At 54.9% G+C, this 20,081-nt stretch overlaps 1 protein-coding gene across 2 annotated transcripts; it reads right to left on the minus strand.

Annotated features, from left to right (window-relative positions):
- Positions 1-626: 626 nt before the first annotated feature.
- On the minus strand, positions 627-17,454 carry GDPD2 (glycerophosphodiester phosphodiesterase domain containing 2). Of its 2 annotated transcripts, none has more exons than XM_057372624.1 (16): positions 17,376-17,454; positions 8,386-8,534; positions 7,258-7,361; positions 7,091-7,184; positions 6,853-6,912; positions 6,422-6,520; positions 5,976-6,069; positions 5,410-5,555; positions 4,857-4,939; positions 4,227-4,377; positions 3,469-3,684; positions 2,522-2,673; positions 2,071-2,218; positions 1,766-1,848; positions 1,304-1,332; positions 627-1,004 (listed from the first exon to the last, which is right to left on the minus strand). In XM_057372624.1, the coding sequence occupies exons 2-16, from the start codon at positions 8,497-8,499 to the stop codon at positions 952-954; spliced, it is 1,626 nt and encodes a 541-aa protein (XP_057228607.1). In that variant the 5' UTR covers positions 8,500-8,534; positions 17,376-17,454; the 3' UTR covers positions 627-951. The 2 variants fall into 2 exon arrangements, with proteins under 2 accessions (XP_057228607.1, XP_057228608.1); XM_057372625.1 differs by lacking the exon at positions 17,376-17,454 and adding an exon at positions 11,073-11,253.
- Between the last annotated feature and the right edge of the window lie 2,627 nt (positions 17,455-20,081).

The raw sequence follows: 20,081 nt of genomic DNA on the forward strand, positions 1-20,081 counted from the left end.
GCCCCGCCCGGCTCGGCCTCCCCTCCCTGCCCGCCGCCGAGCGCCCGGCGCCGGCCCCGCTTCCCCGCGCCGTCGGTAGAGGGCACGGAGGCGCCGCGAACGAGCCCGCCCCGGGCCGGTACCGTCCGGGCTGCGCGGCTCCTTCTCCGGGCCGGCAGCGCCGCCGGCAGGGAAAGGTGCGCAAGGGAGGACCAAGGCGTGCCCGCCGCACCCCCGCGGGGTCTGTCTGCCGCTCCKCTGCTTTATTGACATAAATAGACAGCAACAAGTCAAAGTGACACGATGCCCCTGTCCCTGTTCAAGGCCCTGCCGCAATGTGACGGATGCCGAGCCCCACCGCTCCCTCTGCAGCCTCGGAACAGCAGGAGCGTGAGCGCGGTCCTGCCAGCCCCTGACACCCAYCAMCCYCASCCCCGCTSCTYATCTCCGCCGTGCAACAGGCGTGAACTGCTGCATGGAGTGCCAGGACCCTGTCCCRTAAACATGAAGCCAGCAGCAGGAGAGACAGGATTTCTGTCCAGGATGGGAGGGTGAAGAGCTCGGCTTCCCCCTTGTTTTGTGCAAAGCTACTCCACACCCCGCTTCCTATTCCTCAAGCCACGGGACAGGGCAGCCCCCAAGGAAGCAGCCCTTCCCCTGCACCAAACAGCCACCCAAATCCCTGCTCCTGGGAGAGCTCTCAGCTCCAGCACTGCTGGGTAAATACTCTGCCCCCAGGCAACCCCTGCGAAGCTTTAGTTCCTTGCTGCCAGTGGGAAATGAGAACCCAGTTCCAAGTCTTCTCAGCTGAGGGCAGCTGTGCACCGTGAAAGGAGCCAGGAAGGCCACGGGAGAAGGGAGGCTCAGGAAGGAGTCTGGAAAGGAAAGGAGCCTCGAAGCCTGAGGAATGCTCCCTGCTCGAGCTGTGCAGGGCTGSCTGCCCCTCCCCACGGCTGACGCAGGCAACAGGGGTCACTCTTGCATCAAGCTGTTGATCTTTGTGAGCAGCACATCCGTCTCAGACTCTGAGGAGACACAGAAAAAGCAGTCATTGTGGGCAGCCACCATCCCGCAGCGACAGGCGGAGCAGCCTGAAAAGCAGGTTTAGGATACTTGGGGAATGTGGGATTCCCTAGTGCCTTCCCACAGGGCTGTTTGTTAAGGGCAAGGCAGGAGGAACTCCCAGGGCTGGGATTCCCTGCCCTCCCCTCCCCTCCTCCAGCCACCCCAAACCGATCGGTCACGTTTGGCTGGAGAAAGCTGCCTGCCCGTCAGGGAGAGCCTGGCTCCAAGGGAGGGAAGCTCTCCCTCCATGCGCACTCACCCGCTGGCCGCCTTCTGTGGGAGCATTTCCTAGGAGATGGAATAGGATCGATGTTAGCATGCAAGGCTGGTCTCACCATTCCCTCCCCTGAGCTGCCAGCTGGAGGCTGTGGGGCCCCACAGTCCCAGAGGGAACTGCTCTCAGTGCTGGTAGAAAAGGAGCAGGAACAGAGTCCCCAGCCTCATCCCAGCGAGCCTGGGGTGCAGAGCAGGTTAGGAAGGGGGAACTGAGGCATCCAGCAGCTTGAGGCAGGGTCAGGGCAGATTTTTAGCTGCAGCCTGGAGATAAAGCTGCCTCCACACACTTCTGTCTTGGCCAGACAGGAGAGGACCCCCCAGGATCTGAGTCCAAAGAGGGGTGGCAGCAGRTATGACCAGGTGTGGGTCTGTACCAGCCACGCAGGGCACAGTGCAACCTCCCTCCCYCAACAGACCTTGGGAGGGGGAAAGGGATCCAACTTACTTCAGCAAGAAGAAGGCCCAGAGGATGATAAGGAAGGAAACACAGTCTGCAACAACCCAGATCATGAGGTATGTGCTACTGGGCTGCAAGGCAACGAGAAAAGCTACTGAACACCAGCTAGGGGTGGTGAGCTGTGGCACAGCCCTGCCTGCTGTGCCACCAGTCCCTTCTACAGGGTCACATCTGCCCATGCCACGATGGCAGTGAGCAGAATTCACCCTTCCAGRCAGMTGTACAGAAAGGGACCCACAAGTGYCTGGGACACAGGGCTKTGGGGCAGGATGAAGGAGCCAGGGATCACTTACAAGCAGCCAGATGGGGTGCTCCATCTCCTTCAGCACCTGGCAGGCRTTGGTGGTGACAGAGCTCACCCCTGAGCACCAGAGCACAGAGAAGAGCCAGGGCTGGTTCACCACGTACAGGTTGACAGAGATGTTGTCCTGGCGGTACTGCCTGCACGGGGACAGCCGTGGTCAGAGCAGCAMACAGCAGGCTGCCACCACACCCTGCACAGCCAGAGAGGGCTGCACATCTGGGCTATGACCCAGCATTTGCAGCCRTGTGGAGCAGCTTTCTGGAGATCCAGACCCAGGACACATTTGCTGGAAGGCAGAGTACCACAGCCAGCTCCATCCTGTGCACCAGCCGTGCCTGGTGGGGACACTTGTCCCCAAGGCRCACACCCAGCCCTTCCCAGCCCCCTCACCTCTGCCCAGACCCCCACAGCTCCCAGGCACTTGGACAAAGGGCTCTCACCTGATCTCCTCAGAGCTCATGTCCTGGTAAGGCAGGTTGACRTGCAGTAGTGGCTCCTTCTCATTCTTGAGTCTCTTCCGGCCRTAGACCTGCTGGATACCTGGGGCCTGCTGTTTGACCAGCTCCCTRAACCCATCTGGAAGCCAAAGGACCTAGGCACAAACCAGAGAGCAYGTGCAGGGGAGGAGTGCTCCAGAGAGTTTGCTCTCTTGCAGTATTTCCTCGCAGGTCCAGGCACACAGGGCCTGCTTGGACAGCTGCTTCCTGCCCCCATCTCCACGCTCAGCTCCTCGTGAGGATCTCAGCCAGGACAGWCTCCTAACAGCTTGCCCCAGCCAAGAAGCACAACAAGTCCCACTGAAGGGAAAAAGCAGATCCAGCCTAGGAAATCTGCAACAGTTATGTCCTTTCTGTGTCCTTGAATGGATCAAGAAGTGAATCCATCTTAGCCCCAAYTGCAGCAAGAATGCACCTTGGATCAGCACTACAGTAAAACTCTTTTCTGTGACCCCTCCTGCTCTGCATTCTCAATAGGCCAAGAAAGGTAATTTGAGTGCTGATTCATCCCCTAAGGGCAGCACATATCCTGTGCTGCAGGGCTTGGATGAAGCACAAAGCGAACACAGGAGGGTGCAGCAGGAGTCCAGAGCTGCAGGGAGAGGTGTGGTGGAGTGTGGAGAGGTGGAAACTCAGCTGGCAGGGCTGGTCCCCTCCCTAGACTGAGTCAGTGTTTACACACCCGCGTGGCCAGTGCTGGGAAACCAAAGTGTTTGGAGGGGTCTGAGGCTGTAGGCATTAAACCCTAATTACTGGCAACTTCTCCCAGCTACAGAACCCCTCACCTGGGCAGGGCTGCCCAGCAGGGATCACTTATGGTGTCAGGGACACTCAGTGTGGCTGCACACCACGACAGGGGTGTGACAGGGCTGGGGTGGTGACCAGCTCACCTGCTGCAGCGGGATGCCTGACTGTAAAATCACTGCCAGGGTGACATTGACAAAGCTCTGGTAGTCACTGTGGTTCTCAGGCCGGAGGTCAAACATGATGGAGATGTTGCTCTGCTTGACGGCCTCCAGAGCCTGTCCCAGGGATGGGATCCTCTGCTCGGCTGTCTCATTGCGATCCTCAGCAGAAAGGCTCTGCACGGTGGGGAATGGCTTCCGCTGCAGGAGAGAAAGGGGCAGTCACCACAGGCAGGGCACCTGCAGGCTTCCACATCCCACCCTGGTGCCTGTCTCTGACTCTCAGTTTCCTATGGCCTCTCCATGTGCTCTCCAGTGCTGACAGGCRTAGGGATCCTCCCTATGCACATCCATGGAGCACCTCTACCCTTCTGCCCACAAACAGCAGAATTCCAGCAGCCCCAACACCTGTGGGCATTTAGAGCTGCTCAGCAGCAGTTAGTCACCTTTTGGGAAGAGCCCTGCCACAGCTGCCTTCAAGCCCAGGCAGGCTGTGCAGCTCAGAGCAAACAGGAGCCATCTCCCGTCAGAGCAGCCTCCTCCGTGACTCAGCTGAGGAACAGAACCAACCCCAGCTTGGGGCATAACGGCACCCAAGCGATTTGTGCAGGCTCCTGCACCCTGTCCAGCTGTCTGCCAGCACCAGAGCTCCAGAGGGAAGGTGCTGGAGCCCCAGGGCAGGGCTAATGCTTCACCCAAAAATGCACCCGCTCCTGACCAGCTGCCCAAAGGGCATTCCCGACCTTCAGAAACCAGCTGCCAGCATCCAGCTGCTGGAGTTGTGTCCAGTTGAAGGCAGTGCTGTTCAAGGATGTCTCGTTGGGGAACACATCCTGCACATTGGTGGTCCTGGTGAGCTCGTCGTCATGCATGAGGAACGGGACCCCGTCAGCACTGGCAGAGGAGCAGAGAGAAAAGATATTATAATGTAAGCTGTTCATTTCCTCTCCATGCCCTGGCATTTCTACCCCACCCTTATGCTCCTCGTACCCCTTTACACAAACACATGCACCTAAGGACTGAGCCAGGAACCAAGCAGCTCCTTGCCCTCTGGAACAGCTGTTCCCATAGCAGGATTACATGGRATGAACTGGAGCCAGGGTCTGTTTTCCAAGCAGTACCCGTCCCCTGATGGAGCCTCCCTGCCTGGAAGGCAATCTGCACAGGGAGCACAGAAACCTAGTACCTCCCCCAGAGCATTGGGACACCAAGCTGGAGCCAGTCCCATACTGGGAAGGTGGGATGGCAGAGCCCTTKGAACAGGGCTGCCTCCAAATGCAGGCTGGATCAGCCCTCCAGGTGCCTTCCAGAATGTCCCCTGTGGGAGGTGACACAGGGTACACAGGCCCCTTCCTCCCTCTGAGCCCCTTTACCTCACCATGACGTCTGTCTCGAAGACCTGCACTTCACAGGCCACCGCCTTGTGCAGTGACATGAGGGTGTTCTCGGGGGCCAGCTGGAAAAAGGAACGGTGTTAGTGCACAGAGCAGGATGGGGCAGGAGGCAGGCACTCATCCTGCCTGGGTGCACCCAGCAGCCTGGCTGGGCTCTAGGGCAACCACAGTGACTCTGGGGCAACCTGGGCGTGGTGGGGATGGAAAAGGACTGGGGATGAGCCTGCCTCATCCCTGCCTCCCAGCCCACACTACACAGCCAGGCTTTCTGCCGCGAGCTGCGTGCTCCTGGTCCAGCAATGCTCAGGAAGCAGCCCTGTCCTGCAGCTGCTGCATCCCCCTCCTCACCCTGTGCTCACCCCTCCTCCAAGCCCGAGCTGCCCTGGCTGCTGTGGGGACCCCACTCTGCTGGGCTGCCCAGAGCTCATGTGGCAGCAGGATTTGGTGCCCCACGGCCAGGCACAGCCTGGCTTTCACCAATGGAGCAGCCTGTCCATCCACCCTGCCCACTGCCAGGGCGCTGCTCACTCACCATGGGTGCTCCTCGGTGGCCAATCAAGGCTGGCTTGGGGGGCAGCTGGTGCTCCTCCATGAGGCAAGGGGAGGTGATTGCCAGGGGAGCCAGGTACAGTGCAATCATGGCTGCACAGTACACGAGCAGCAGGAACACCCTGAGACCTGCAGGCACGGGCAGAAGTTAGAGGGGATGAGCTACAGAGGAAGGATTTTGCAGGTCACCAGGAGTAAGCCAAGGCTGCTTCACCTGGCATTAACCTAAGGTAAACATTGCATCCCCAGCCTCAGGAACACTGCAGGTTTATTCTTGGCCCACTGCATGTCCTCGCATCCCAACTCAGCCCTTCTGCAGCACGTTGCCATCTGCAGCCCTCCTTCAGCTGCAAAGCACTGAGGGCTGAAGCTGCAGCAAGGGCTGCTCACGAGAAGCAATCAAGAGCAGACGTTACTACCACACTGGGGACCTGCTCCACTGCAGCCATGCTCCCTGAGCACCCCTCTGCCCACAGTGCTGCTCAGCTGGGTGGCAGGAGGCAGGGCACCAGCCAAGGGGACAAGTGGAGGTCTGGGAGGGGCATTTACCTGTGCTGCGGGTGCGGTAGATGAAGCTGGCCAGGGGCCAGGCAAGGAGTGTCATTCCCCCCACAATTCCAATGTGCAGGAAGGGACCTGTTGCCTGGGGGACAGAAACAGCAGGCTGTTAGCCAGCACTGGTCCCAGTCCCCAAAACACAAATGCTCCAAGGCTGGAGACCTGCCAATGCTGCTGGAAGATCCACAACGCCAGGGAGAAAAGGATGGATGGGCTCCTGGGGGACTGAACAGCTGGGGGGCCATCCTGGGGGCAGCTGCTCTGGGCAKCACTGCAAGAGCAGGAGGAGCACCTTGCCTGGCCAGGCAGCACAAGTCAAGGGCAGGGAGTTAATCCCCATGGCAAGAGCCACGCTGGGAGCTCCAGTCAGCACCCTACAGCTCTGCCCCAGCTCAAAGGGGCACARCAGAGGAGTCCCTGCTATGGGGGTGACTCACCTGCAGGGAGATCCATGCGCTTTTCCACTCCTCTGCCCACTTTATTCCCAGTCCTGTGAAGGCTGCAGCCACCACCAGGGCAGTTAGGATCAGCAGGAYCTGTGGGGCAGGGCACAGGGCACTCAGGGGAGCACACAGAATCCAGCAGGCCAGCTGCAGAGGCCTCACCCCTCCCTCATGAACCCTGCAAACCCTGATACCCCACTGTCYCCATCTGGGTTTGCAGCTGAGCTCTGTGCTCCGTGTTTGAGCACTGGGAATWCTCCCATCCCAGAGACATGTGGAACTGACAGCTGCAGCCCAGCTCAGCAGAGACACAGCCACTCAGCGGGCTCACAGCAGCCACACAGCCTCAGCAGGCTGGTCCCAGCTTCTGAAGGTGCAAGGACAGCCCGGACAGGCAGCATCTCCCTGCACCCCCTGCCTCTCACCTTGTGCACCCAGTGTAGCTTCAAGGGCTGCCCACAGAGCTGCAAGAACAAGGCAAGGACCTGCAAGAGCAAGGAGCTGTCAGAGCGGGCTGTGCTCACAGCTCAGCCCTCACAGGGCACAGACTCAGCCACAGGAGCTCCCTGGCACAGGCAGGGGCTCTGGCCGTGCCCAGGCTGACCCAGCTCCAGTGCCCAGCACRGATCCTTCCCCCAGCCCTGCGGGATCAGCCGGGCTCACCAGCAGTGCAGACGAGTAGCTGATCAGCACGGCTGTAGCGATGAGCAGGACCTGGGACCAGTCCAGCCACAGCTTCCTCTGCTTGAAGATGAATCTGCCAGCAAAGGGGACGGTCAGAGAGGCCGGGGGGACACGGGGAACAAGGCTGGATGTGGGATCTTACTCACTCATTGAAGTTGTGCAAATCATTGAGGATGATGATAGAGAAGTAGAGCCATACCAGTGTGAAGAGGAAGACGCAGAAGAGGAAAAGGAACCAGCTGCAGTCACACTGAAAGCCAGAGGTGAGAGTTACACACACACCCTCAGGGCACTGAGCCCCTAGCCASGTCTGAGACCCCTGGGTATCCCCCAGGCAGCCTCGGGGAGCACAGAGGGTTATGGCAAGCACTGGCCCAGGGCTCCAGGCACTGAGCTGCCCCACGGATTGGGCCCAGAGCTCCCCTGGCTGGCTCTTTTGGCTGGACCCACACTACAGAAAGATTGATTGGCATGTCCTACAACAAACTATGAATGTGCCTATGCCAGTTGSGGAGGACAGCCTGTGACAGGACGGCCTCCTTTCCCATGCAGCACTCCCTGGGAACAGGCTGGGACTTTGGACATCACAAAGGGCAGGGAGCCAGGTCCCTTTCCCTTCCAGCTGGGTGATCCGTGCGCTGGGCAGGGAGAGGAGCAGTGCCTCAGAAGGTGAGTCTGCAGACTGGGTCCAGCTACACCAGTCCCACATATGGGGGAGGTGAGGGGTGCCACAGGTGCCAGAGGGACACCTAGCAACCCAGAGTTATTTCTACATTCCAGGCAAGACGGGACAAGCAGCAGCASAGCCACTCCCATGGGAGTCGGAGACCTCAGAGAATCCCAGGGCCCCACCACTCCCAGGTTACAAATTGCCGGGGACACCCTCCTGGTGGGGCCACACCCCTGCCCAGGAACTGTGTCTCCCACGTGCCTGGCCAGGTGCCCCGGGGTGCCAGGTGCCAGCTCAGCCCCAGGGCTCTGCTCTGCTCTGCTCCAGGCACGTGCAGATGCTGCAGATGCACCCCAAYCTTCTGTCAGCAGCACAAACACAGCTCACCCTCTCACTGCCTCACTGCTCCAGGCTRGGGCAGTCCCTGGACACTGAGGGTGCCAGGCAGCACCCCAGCTCTCCTGGAGAGGTCAGCCCTGGGAAGCAGGAGCGGCAGCAAGAGGTRAGCAGGTGTTTGTGGGCTGAGCATCCCAGCCCAGCCACCACTCGGACACTCCCACACAGGGGCTGGCCAGCCCCAGATCAGCATCACCCAAGCTATAACCTTGGTGGTTCTCAGGCCCTTCCTCTTCTCCTTCTTGGCAGTGATCCAGCGGCAGCTGTAGGGGCAGAGCAGGCAGGTGGCGCAGGCGGAGCAGCAGCCGGGGGGGTCTGCCATGGCACCGGACTGTCCCAGAGCCAAGGTCAGGGGTCCTGCGGGGGTACACAGAGCGTGGGTGGGGGACACACACAGAGCTCCCAACACGCCCTGCCCCACCCCGTGGGGATGGTGTATTTTGTGTCCAGGTAGCCTGGCAGGTGGCCCAGAGTCCTGGGACACAGTGGGGCTGCTGGTTGTGTCCCCAGGCAAGGCACGGTGCCAGGGAAAGAAAGACGCAGCTCAGGGTGCAGCCCGACCTGTTCGGCAGGCTGTGCTGGGACCCTTCACRCAACAAGCTGGAGCAAGCCTGGAGCTGGCAGGAAGCAGGGCTGGCTCCCCAGCCCAGGGCTCAGCCTCTGCCGGGGAGCAGGAGCACTGTCGGCTCTGGGGCAGGAAGCCTTGCCAGTCAGCTCAACAGCAACCTTGCAGCCAGGCTTGCCACCTGCAGGGCCTGTCCAGCCCCCTGCCACAGCCTGGGGCTCCTGCTTGCAGCTGGGGGTACCTGCAACAGCCTGGGAAGTTCCCATTCTGGTGCCCAAGTCCAGGTCCTTGCTGATRCAGCACCACCCTGGCAGCCCTCTAGCTCAGCCTGCACCCCAAGGAATCCCAAATGTGGCTGGAGGAGCTGCAGCTGAGCAGGCACTGGATGGTTTTGGTCCAAGTGCTTGGTGGGGGATGTGGGTGAGAGGCAGTTATGGGGAGAACCCGTTTCTACAGCCACAGAGACCCAGGCTGAGTGCAGGGACATCACTGAGCTCCCCAAGCACTGGGAAGGGCCAGGGTGCTGTGATCCCCAGATTGCTGGTGTTCAGCTGCAAGAGGCAGGGAGCCCAGAAAGAGGTCTCCCTTGATCCACGCAGAGAAATCGCGTGTCTGGCTGTGGAGCTGCACCTCCTCCTCACCCCAACCTCCCTGACAGGCCAGGCACACTGAGCAACACTATCAMCCCGCAGATTAAGCCTGGCTCTCATTTCACTGTGACCACTGAGCCAGGCATGAGAGCCAGCTGACCACATCCTGTCCAGTGCTGGAGGCCATGGTGTGCCTYGCAGATCTGTATCCCATTCCAGTCTGGACTGTGGAGAGGGCGAGCAGAGCCTCTCCCAGGCCGAGCCAGCCAGACCAGAGGGGCTCTGCCATGCCTGAGCTGTGGCCAAGGTCAGCCTGGTCTCCTCCTGACAGGGCAGCACCCCAGCCTGTCACCCTTCTCCCAAATTCCAGCACTGTGGGGGTCTCCAGGCTGGGGCAGAGTCTTCCCCAGCACCCACAGAGAGCACACACAGCCAGGGACCAACCTGAGAGCAGGGCCCCATCCCCRGCCAGGCAGATTCTGCAGGCTGGGGACATCTGGGGGCTGCCATCACAGCTACAGCCAGCCAAGGCACAGAGGAAAATGAGCAGCAAAGCTGTGCCCCACATCTGCTGCCCCCTCTACCTTCTAGGGACCGGACCAGCAGCACTGACCTGCTCAGTGGTGGCACTGAAGGAGTCAGCCTTAACTCAGGTACAGGAAGCCGTGGGTCCTGGCTGCAAGCTCACACCCCTGCTGTCACCAGAAGCAGAGCCACCACTTCCACCCGGGACCAGTGGGCTCAACCAGCCGCCCCTTGGAGTCACCCTGTCCCCTGTCACTGCTCACACGGACAGAGCACTGTGTCAGTAGCCGCTGGCTCCCACACAGGGTACACAGTACAGTAGGAGTGGCTGTGGGCACCAGCTGTAATTCAGCACTCAGCTGCTCCAAGGGACTGTTGCTGCCAGGACTGGAGCTTGGCAGAGAGTGGCACAGGACTGGCCACAAATCTGCCCCARTGGTGCTGTCTGGAGGGTTTGCATGGAGAATGCCAGCCTGTTCTCCAGCTCAGAGTGTGACTAAAGCAGCAGCAGCATCAGGAGTCATGGTGCAGCACCCCCGTGCAGGGCACAGGTCCCAGACAGAGCGGGCTCTGTCACCAAACCCTACTCCAGTTCCAACGGGAGAGCAGTCGAGTGGGAGCTGGGGGTCCCTCAGGTCTGGAAGGAAGGACCCCTCCTTTAGCTCCCACCAAACAACCCCCRCAGCACACCCACAGCCCCAGTGTGGGAGGCACAGGGAATCTGAAGGGGTGACAAACCCATCGCTACARTCACCGGCACGGCAGCATGTGCCTGCAGCCCCCAAGGATCTCAGCGCCCAGGGGTGCTCACATGGCACAAGCAGGAGCCCATGTGCAGGTCAAGATCCCCGTGCCCTGGCGCAGCCAAGCCAGCCCAGGCTGCGTGCCACCGGGCAGGTCCGCAGGAGCTGCTGCCTAACGCCGCTTTCCCTTTCCTCGGGGGAGGGAGGGCAGAGCATGGGCTCAACGTGGGGCTCAGGGTGACCCCAAAACAGCGAGAATAGCACAGCCCGGCCCAGATCTCACTCTCACGCCCGGGCAGCCAGCCCCGGGCTCCCCGTTCTGCTCTCCAGAGCTGAGAACAGCGCGGGAACCCCCTTCCTTCCCCCCCTCGGCTCCCCGCAAAGCCAGCACCATCGCCCCCCCGTGCCGCCCTGCCAGCTCTCCCGTGGGGCTGGGGACAGCATCCCCACGGCCCGGACCCGGACAGAGTACCTGCTCCCCGCGGATGTCGGGCTCCCGCAGCTGGGCCGGCGGGCCAGGTGAGCGCGGGGCTGGGCTCTCCCCGGGCCCATGCGTGCCAGCACTCGGCTCCCGCTGCGCTCACACCCTGCTGGGTGTGCCCTGGCCCCGCGGCAGGTCCGCACAGGCCGGCAGAGGCGGGCAGACTGCGAGCCGAGCGGAGCCGAGCGGAGCGGGGGGCCGGGCTGGGGTCAGGGCGGGCCCCGAGGCAGCCGCGGGCAGAGGGGGAAGGGGCCCCGGGGCCGTCACGCCTCGCAGCGCTAAGGAGTTTGCAGGCAGCCCACGTCCAGGCAGAGCGAGAGTCCGGGGAGAGCTCCCGGGAGATGGAGGCAGAGCTTCGTGCATCGCCGCGCTTTTGAGCCAGGGAGCCCCTCGGACAAAAGGGGACTTTTCCCTTCTTTGCAGAGGAAGCCACATCGCAGGTCCCCAGAGCTGGCCCGGCTGACACACCGGGGCGTGCTTTGAAGGCARAAGAACAGGAGTAAAAGTGATTTCTTGCCTCGAGCCAAGAGAAATCCTTCCRAACCAATGCATCTGAACTTTGCTAAAGTAGCAGATGAAAGGAGGCTCCAGTCAGGCCCAGTGCCCACCTGGAGRTGGATGGGCTGATGCCTTCCATCTCCCCCTCCCTCCCTGTGGCACAGCACAGCTGTGTCCCCCCCACCCTCTGCTCCAGGCCTCAGCTCCTGGCGAGCCAGGATGCACGACGGGCACTCAGACCTTTTAGTGTCAGTGAATTGATCGGTCATTGCCTGTGCTCTCAGGGGACCCCTCTGATCTTCTGCCCCTTGCAGAGGGCCTGAGAAAGCGGATTTACAGGGAGGTGATGGCATTCTGCAGTGAAATAGCAACTGCCGATTTAGGCAGAAGCCTCAGCGCTTAGCCCTCAGCCGATCCTRTTCCACACCGCTGTTAACAGCTTTGGCACAACTCATTGAACAGCTCCGTGAAATGTGCTGATTAAGGTCTTATCAGTGGAGGGTCTGGAGCTCTGCAGGAGTGTTTGTGCGGGAACACCCCTTGCTCTGCACCCGAAGGAGTGAGCTGAAAGCATTGCAATGGCCAGGAATGCCCCTCAGACAAGCGAGCAACGCTGCACCCCAGATTTTGTCAGCTGGGAACAGCTGGGCAGTGAGGTTCACCTCCTGCATCCTCGTGTTCTGCCGATGACACCGACCAGCCGTGCTGCTACAGGGAAAAGCAAAGGCATGAGCCTTCCCTGGAGACATGTGCCCCAGGAAAGCCCCTGGGATGCAGAGGGCCGTTTTATGAGGTTGAAGATTCACTGTCAGGGATTGGATTGCAGGCTTTAAGGAGATGAAGAAATGAGCATTGAAGAGGGATAAAGGATCATKTAAGCCACGAAACATCTTGGGCAGTGTTTAGGGGCGAACCGAGCGCGAATAAAGASACCGAGGTGATACTGGAGGAGGGGAGGTTGCAGCAGAGCTCCGGGAGATCCAAAACCCGTGAATTTTAGTAGTGTGAGGCAAAACTGATGGAAGAGGCACCCCGGGCAGAGAGAGCAGCGGGACAGGCGGCTCCCCAGGGACTGAGCAGGAGCTCATTTCCTGGGGGGCCGTGTGAGGCCAAGCTGTTCCAGCCCGGCTCCAGGGAGGGATCCCCGTCTCGGGACGGCCCCGCCATGGACGGGAGCGCTGCAGCGGCGCCGGTACCCACGGGAGGGCGGCAGCACGGCGGCTCCCCCGCGTTCCTGTGCACGGACGGGCCGCTGAGGCGTTCATGGTGTGATCCCCTCCATTTGACAGTGGGCGGCAGCCCGGGGGAGAGGGCAGCGCCGGTGGAGTGCCGGAGAGGGGCGGGGGCCGGGCGGGCACGGGGGCAGAGCCGCCAGCGCTGTGCCGGTGCGGGGCCACCAGACGGAGCCACCGAACCGCGCTGCTGCCGGGGAGCGCCCGAGCTGCGGGATCCTGGAAAGGGGGACCAAAGGACAGGGCTGAGACCGGGGGTGTGACCCAAAGGACAGGGGATGTGACCCAAAGGACAGGGCGGAGACCAAGGGTGAACCCGAAAGAACAGGATTGAGCTCGGTGATGTGACCCTGAGGACAGGGCTGACACCGAGGGTGTGACCCAAAGGACAGGGCTGAACCCAAGGGTGTGACCCAAAAGACAGGGCTGAGACCGGAGGTGTGTGACCCAAAGGACAGGGGATGTGACCCTGAGGACAGGACTGAGACCAAGGGTGAACCCCAAAGGACAGGGCTGAGCTCAAGGGTGTGACCCTGAGGACAGTACTGAGACCAAGGGTGAACCCCAAAGGACAGGGCTGAGCTCAAGGGTGTGACCCTGAGGACAGGGCTGTACCCAGAGATGTGCCACCGAGCCCATAACTGACATAAACACAGGTGTCCTCGACACCCACTGCCCTGCCAGCCCCGAATGATCTCCAGGAGCCAACTCGCAGGTGAACAATTAAAATCAACAACCAGAGTGCCTAATCAAGCGGGCATAGCTTTACTTATCTCACCACAAAGTCAGAAGCACCAGAATTAGTTGGGGAAAAGAAAATGATGTTTTCAACACAGCTGAATGAGCTCATGTACACCATCAAGTGTTCATTAATATAAGTCGGGTTTGTGTCCTGCCTTCACCTGTGAAGGTGCWTCTGTGAGTGTTCTTTTAGATTATGGCAAAGGGATTGAAACAAACACTGAAAGGAAGGGTCTAATGAAGCAGGAATGTTGGTATAGTTCAATGAAGTTATGTCCCTAGAATTTTAACTTGGGGAGTAGAAAAGGTATTTCAACATGTGTCAGTGACTTAATGGCTTCATGTTAGGTTCCTGTTTGTCAAATGATCTGGTCATAAACTAGTCTTTTCATAAAAAAACAAGCCGTTGGCTCAGTTCCTGCATGCATACAGTTTTTCACCATACTGCGTGCAACTACAAGAAACCCTGCTTTTAAGTTGGACTGTTATGGGGAGTGTTTTCCCTTCCCTTCCAGGACCAGGAARGAAAGGAGAAGGCAATGCAGGTTTCTATAACCATTTTCACATTCTTTCAGCTTGTAATAGACAACCGAAATTCAGGGTATCACCGTTTCTCTGTTATCAACACTTTAAAAGCCAGTGGCACTGTATTCTTCCACATCAGTAGCAGATGCACATAAACTGATAGAGCAAGGCAAAGATCTCTCCATCATGAATACAATAGTCACTGCTTGCTGTTAATCTGCAGTAATATAGATTTTTGGTATATTTTGAAGCTGTCCTGCCTAGGCACATTAATAAACTGTGTGAAAGAACTAATTAGAAAATAAACTGCCTGCTTAAGGGGTGGGTATATGATCATGGCMATAGTCTCAATGATTCTTTTCCTTGAGGCCAGAAGCTTATAAGGAATTAAAGTCTGTGCTGAACAAGCTTTGAATCAGATTTTTTTCCCTCCAGAAGTGTACTAGTTAAGGAGATCAGGAATGCAGATTGTGAGAGTATTATTCATCCTGAGAAAAACCTCTGTGGATGACTGTACTCATTTCGGCTCTTGTCACGGACTTTGTATGATACAAGGCAAATCACTTGACCCAAACTTTTCATGGGAGGTCCTTAAAGGTTTAATTTCCTGAGTGCTTGCAAGCAGCATGGGGCAGATTTTCAGGAGTGCTAATCATTAACTGTAGTAATTGAGATCAGTGACAGGAGYCCCGAGGATCAAATGCTGAGGAGTGTTAAGAGTTCAGGCTGCACAAGAACAGCAGAGCTCAGGTTGGGCACTGGATCAGTGCTGTGTTTAACCCCGCTGTTTTCATAGGAATCCAACACCCCCTMAGGGTTTACAGAGATACATTTATTAAGGTGCAGAGAACACAGACTTTTACAAGACTATTGTAGATCAGAGAATCATTGAATGGCTTGAACTGGAAGGGACCATAATGAGCACCCAGTTCATCCCCCCAGCACAGACAGGGACACCTTCCACTCGACCAGGTTGCTCAGAGTCCCATCCAACCTGACAAATTCTTCCAGGGTTGGGGCAGCCACAGCTTCTCTGGGCAATCTGCCAGGACCTCACCACCCTCACAGTGAAGAATTTCTTCCTGACACCCAATCTAAACCTGCTCTTTTTCAGTCTAAAGCCATTCACCCTTGCCCTGTCAGTCTGGGATCTTGCAAAAAGTTCCTCTCCCATCTTTCTTGTGGGCTCCCTTCAGGTACCYGAGAACCACGATTAGCTCACCCTGAAGCCTTCTTTCCTTCAGGGTGAACAATCCCAACTCTTTCAGCCTTTCCTCACAGGAGAGCTGTTCCAACMYTCTGATCACCTTGGTGGCTTCCTCTGGACTTGTTCCAMCAGCTCCCTGTSCTTGCTGTGCTGGGACCCCAGAGCTGAGGCAGCTCTGCTGGTSGGGTCTCACAGAGTGGAGCAGAGGGGCAGAATCCCCTCCCTCCCCTGCTGCCCACGGGGCTTTTGCTGCAGCCCAGGACACCCTTGGGGCTTTCTGGRCTGKGAGTGTCCAGTCTTTCTGGTCAGGATAAGCAACAGTTACCATGTTCAGTAAGTTTTATACTACAAAATGTGGTTAGGAAAGAATTCTTTAGGCACAGTGTCATGTCATACCTAAAGTTAAAACAAACAAACAAAAATTCAAACAGGCAAATCCTGCTTTCATTAAAAAATATTAGCTATCGGATTCTGATGTTTATGTTTGAGATCTGTCTTGTAAGACATACCTGCTACGCTTCATTCATGATTTCAAGGACCAAAATATTTGGTTTTGTTCAGATGTAGCTCTTTTKCTTTGGAACTTGAACTAGTTTAGAATTTGAGGATGTTTATCATTTGTTATTTCCTAATTGCCTTATTGCATACTTAACTGAAGTCACACAATAACAAACTGAAGGCAAATCTTAAGTACTAAATTTGGGATGCAGCAGAAGGCAAACTCACAGGGTGTACTCGCATGCAATTTTGCATTTTAGCTGCATATCTTTRTGTTTTGTGTCATCTATACAAAGGAAACCAACTAATTTAATTATAGCTCAGCTGTTTTTTCTAGTAACTCCATTTCCTTTATAGGGATAATTAACTTTACTGGAAGTTAAATTGTAGGCATAAATTACTGAATGTGGCAACACTGATATTCTGTAGATCTGGTTTCATTCACTCTGCCTTGAAAAGCACTTGACCAGTGGTCTATGTTATCTACTGATCAATATTTGTGGTTTTTTTTCTAGAAAAATATTATATTTACCTTATCAATAAAACAACTTATCTACCACTTACTGCCATTGCTCTACTACAAAAACATGTGTATTTAGCCTTTTTTAAKGGTTATTTACCATCTTTTAAGATATACCATTATTTTTGCACTGGGATAAGCTTTTGCTGTGGACTGTTTGCTCCTACCACATGTCTAATTTCTGCTCAGAGTTATAGTCACTACAGAAAAGCATTTCCCCCCCTTTCAGCATGCAAAAGCAGCTGCAAGAGCACCGTCTAGGTCATGCTGTGGAACACAAAATCGATTTGTTGCTTGAGCTGCCTCTCTCCTCATGGTTTCAGAAGCCTCCCATGAAGTCATTACCACTCACTGATGTGACTGTTAACCACAAACTYTGTTACAGCCCTGCTGAGGTGCTGGCAGCTGGCTAGATAGAATAAGAGCTGGTATCAGCATTCATGTCAAAAATGAGCTCAGGGACTTGACAAAGAGAGGCTCAACTCTCAAATTGTAATGAGGAGCTGTTAGGATGCAGCCCAGGCTGCAAAGCACCTTGCTCATGGCTTGCTTTGCATTTGAGCTTTGACACAGACCCTGGCTGAGGTCACTCCTTGCTCCCGGACTGTCCCTTCTGATCCCCTGTGACTCTTGGGCATCCAGGGATTCCATCCTCTCTGTAATTCCCGGAACAGGGGACAAACTCCTCTTGCACACCTATTTTGCTATCACTTTCTAGTTCTCAGCGAGCTCATTTGAGGATAAGTAASAGTTCTGTGAGTCACAATCTGCTGCAGTCATTAATACTCCCACTGTACTTGCAGTGCTACTGTGCTTTTCCTCTTACTGCCTACAAGCTGTTGTTATTAGACAGCTTTGCAGAGCCATTAGAGCCTGTCCTGTAGCCTTTAGAGAAACAATTCATTATATGAGATGTTTCTATGAAAGCCCTTTTCACACGCATGTATCTACATTCTGAGCTTTACAGGAACTGTAAACTACTAAATTGAATACTAGAACTGAGAAAAGCCCAACAATGAACACAAAAAAGAAGCCATTCAGACCAAGAAAAGGCCCAAAAGGGCTGCACTTACCAGGCAGAAGCAACTCCTTGTTTCACACTCTCTACGGTATAGAAGCAACAGCTGTTTGCCATTGCCAAATTTATGGGAGCAGCCTCCAGAGCTGTGGGTTTATATAAAGGGCCCTGGCTAGGGAGGGGTCAGTAATGTGGTGGAGTTTGGTTTGTATATCCTGCGTGGCTGGTGGTGGAGCTGTGTTGCAGTGAAATCCATTTGTAGTGTTGCTAAAAGAGAAGTAGTTTTTTTTTATAAAGATAACGCTTTGCATCTAGAATAGTGGATTAAACTTTATTTATTTATTTATTTACTTCAAATATAATATCCTTGCTATTGGTATTTATGACTTACTCTCTTGTACTTATTTAAGGTCTTTTCTAGCCCGAAGCATCTTTGGGTACAGCCTCTTCTGAATTATTGAATATAGGTAAAATGTTACAGTTCTTAAAAAAAAAAAGTACTCTCTAATATATATTTTCTTAATGGTTACAGATGTCTGCTGTGAATATCTGTAATGGCTCTGTTTTAGTTACTACAGTGTGTGTTTTCTCCTGACCCTYTAACTAGTGCAAAGGGTTGTAGGGGATTTCTAGCTAGAGGTCTGCATTTGTATTATTTTTCTCTGTATTTTCCCAGAGCTGCTGTGTAATCAGTATCTCTGGGGCTTATTTTGTGGTTGCCTGTGGTTTCCAATACKCAGTATTTATGGACAAAATATTTATTTTGGGGGGTAAGGGTGTCTGCCTGAAGGTGTTGGTATAGTTTTGAGAGCAATATTTTTAAGTTTAACCTTTTATGGTGATGTCCTGTGAGATACAAGCCTGGGCTGCAAGAGATCCTTGATACTCCTTCAGGTGGGGTGGAGAGGCTTGGGAGAAAGCCTCTGATGTGTTCTGATGAAGAGTTAGAACTGATGAAGAGTTAAAAAGCTTTTTTTTTTTCCTTTAATTTTTTTATATATTTATTATTTTTTTTGGTGGTTCGTTTTCTTTCTGAAGGGGAAAAGCTGAGTGTCCTGTGCTGGTGGAGAGGCTCAGCTGTTAGCCAGAGCTTCACAATGTAAAACCTTCCACAGCACTATTTTGCTTCCACCTGAGGGACCTGCTACAAAGGACCTGTTCTGGCAAATTAKGGCTTGGCCATGTAGTTTGTGCAAGTAAGTAATACCCAGAGCCTGCTTCTCTGCTGTCAGCTTGCAGTGGCTGTGCCTGTAGGAGCCCTTAGAATAACCACATAACCCATTCCAGTGAGCACAGAGCATGTTCTGGGGGAATGTATCAGCAATTTAAATGATTGCTGCTGCGGTATCTTGTGTCTGTGTGTGTATGGGCTGTCTCTGTTGGAGGTGCATTCTCAGCTGCTGGGGAARGGATTTTTAAGTAGACATGTGTGTGATACTTTCTTTTGAGCTGGGAGCTAACAGGCTTATCTGGAAGCCCACCAGCTCGTTCCTACTCAGTTTTAATAGATGATTTGAAATAATGCTGGAATAATAGTCATGCTTCTAGGTGGTTTTGCTTTTGAGTCAGTAGGAGTTTCACAGATTCAGATGTTAAGACCAGTTAAATGGTRACTTTGGAGGTAGTGTACTTAAATCAGCATGTATATATCTTTAGTCCTTTCTCTCACAGCTTGATTATATTTCAAATGCACAGTTCATGCAGTTACAGATTGTTTACTTAAAGGATGTGCCAATTGCTTTCCCCCATGATGTAACGTGTGATAAAATTCTCTTTTATGCGTTTTTTCAAGTTGTTTTTGGGTTTTGCTGTTAAATTAAGTATTTGGTCGTGTATCCAGAACAGAATGCATTTTGCATTAGGAAATAAAAACCAGACTTCTAGATCTTGTTTCCTATGTTGCAGCAGACATGCATTAATACTCACTGAGAGTTGGAGGCACCCCTGTGTAGTGCTTACTAGATATTTACAGAGAGCTCTAATGTCTGTTTCTAGAGCTTACCTTATTTGAAGAAGTTGCTCGAGTGCCCAGAAGAGGTTCTGTTCTTCTTTGGCAGAACTGGGCTGGTCTGTGGCTTAAAGTGCACGCTGGGTTTACAATTTATGAAGCTGCTGCAGAGGGTGATCTCMCTTCTTGATCACTGCAGGGTGATGCTGAAACAGGAGGATTTGTAGCCTGAAACCCTTAACTCCAGCACTGTGAGGAAAAGAAGCTCACCTGGAGAAAAAAGACTTACAGAGCAATTCCTGAGAGGACCTTCAGTGGTTGGAATGGATACTGGAGGTGAAAAATGCTCCTCATAAACTTGTAGCTGTCATTGGGGCCACCACCACAATTTGTMCCTGATTGCATTAGAGCTGTAGGACACGTACAGCTATGGCAAGAGGTGATTGTTGCCTCAGGTGCAGTTACTGACAGATGGCTCTGAGGAGCTGAGAATATGCCTGGCTCAGCATGGAGGGCACTTGTCTTGGCACTCGGGCTGTTTTGTCACMGTCAGGCTTTGTTTCTGGGTTCTGCAGGATTATACAGAGGCAGAGCAAGTACTGCATGTGTTTGAGACAGCCCCCACATGTGAGTCTGGCGTGGAAGAAAGCAACATGCTGGTTGGCAAAACAAAATAAAATGGTRGGKAGAAKGTAGAGAATGCATTCAGGATGAATCTGAAGAGAACAAATCCCCAACAGGGGTGCAGCAGGGACTGAAGGCTAGCTGGGAGGTTTGGTTCTGTGATAAGATGTTAGGAGTAAAATTGCAAAA

Source organism: Malurus melanocephalus, unplaced genomic scaffold (genome assembly GCF_030028575.1).
Source record: "Malurus melanocephalus ecotype Western Australia unplaced genomic scaffold, MMel_1.1 scaffold_174, whole genome shotgun sequence".
Classification (NCBI taxonomy): Eukaryota; Metazoa; Chordata; class Aves; order Passeriformes; family Maluridae; genus Malurus; species Malurus melanocephalus.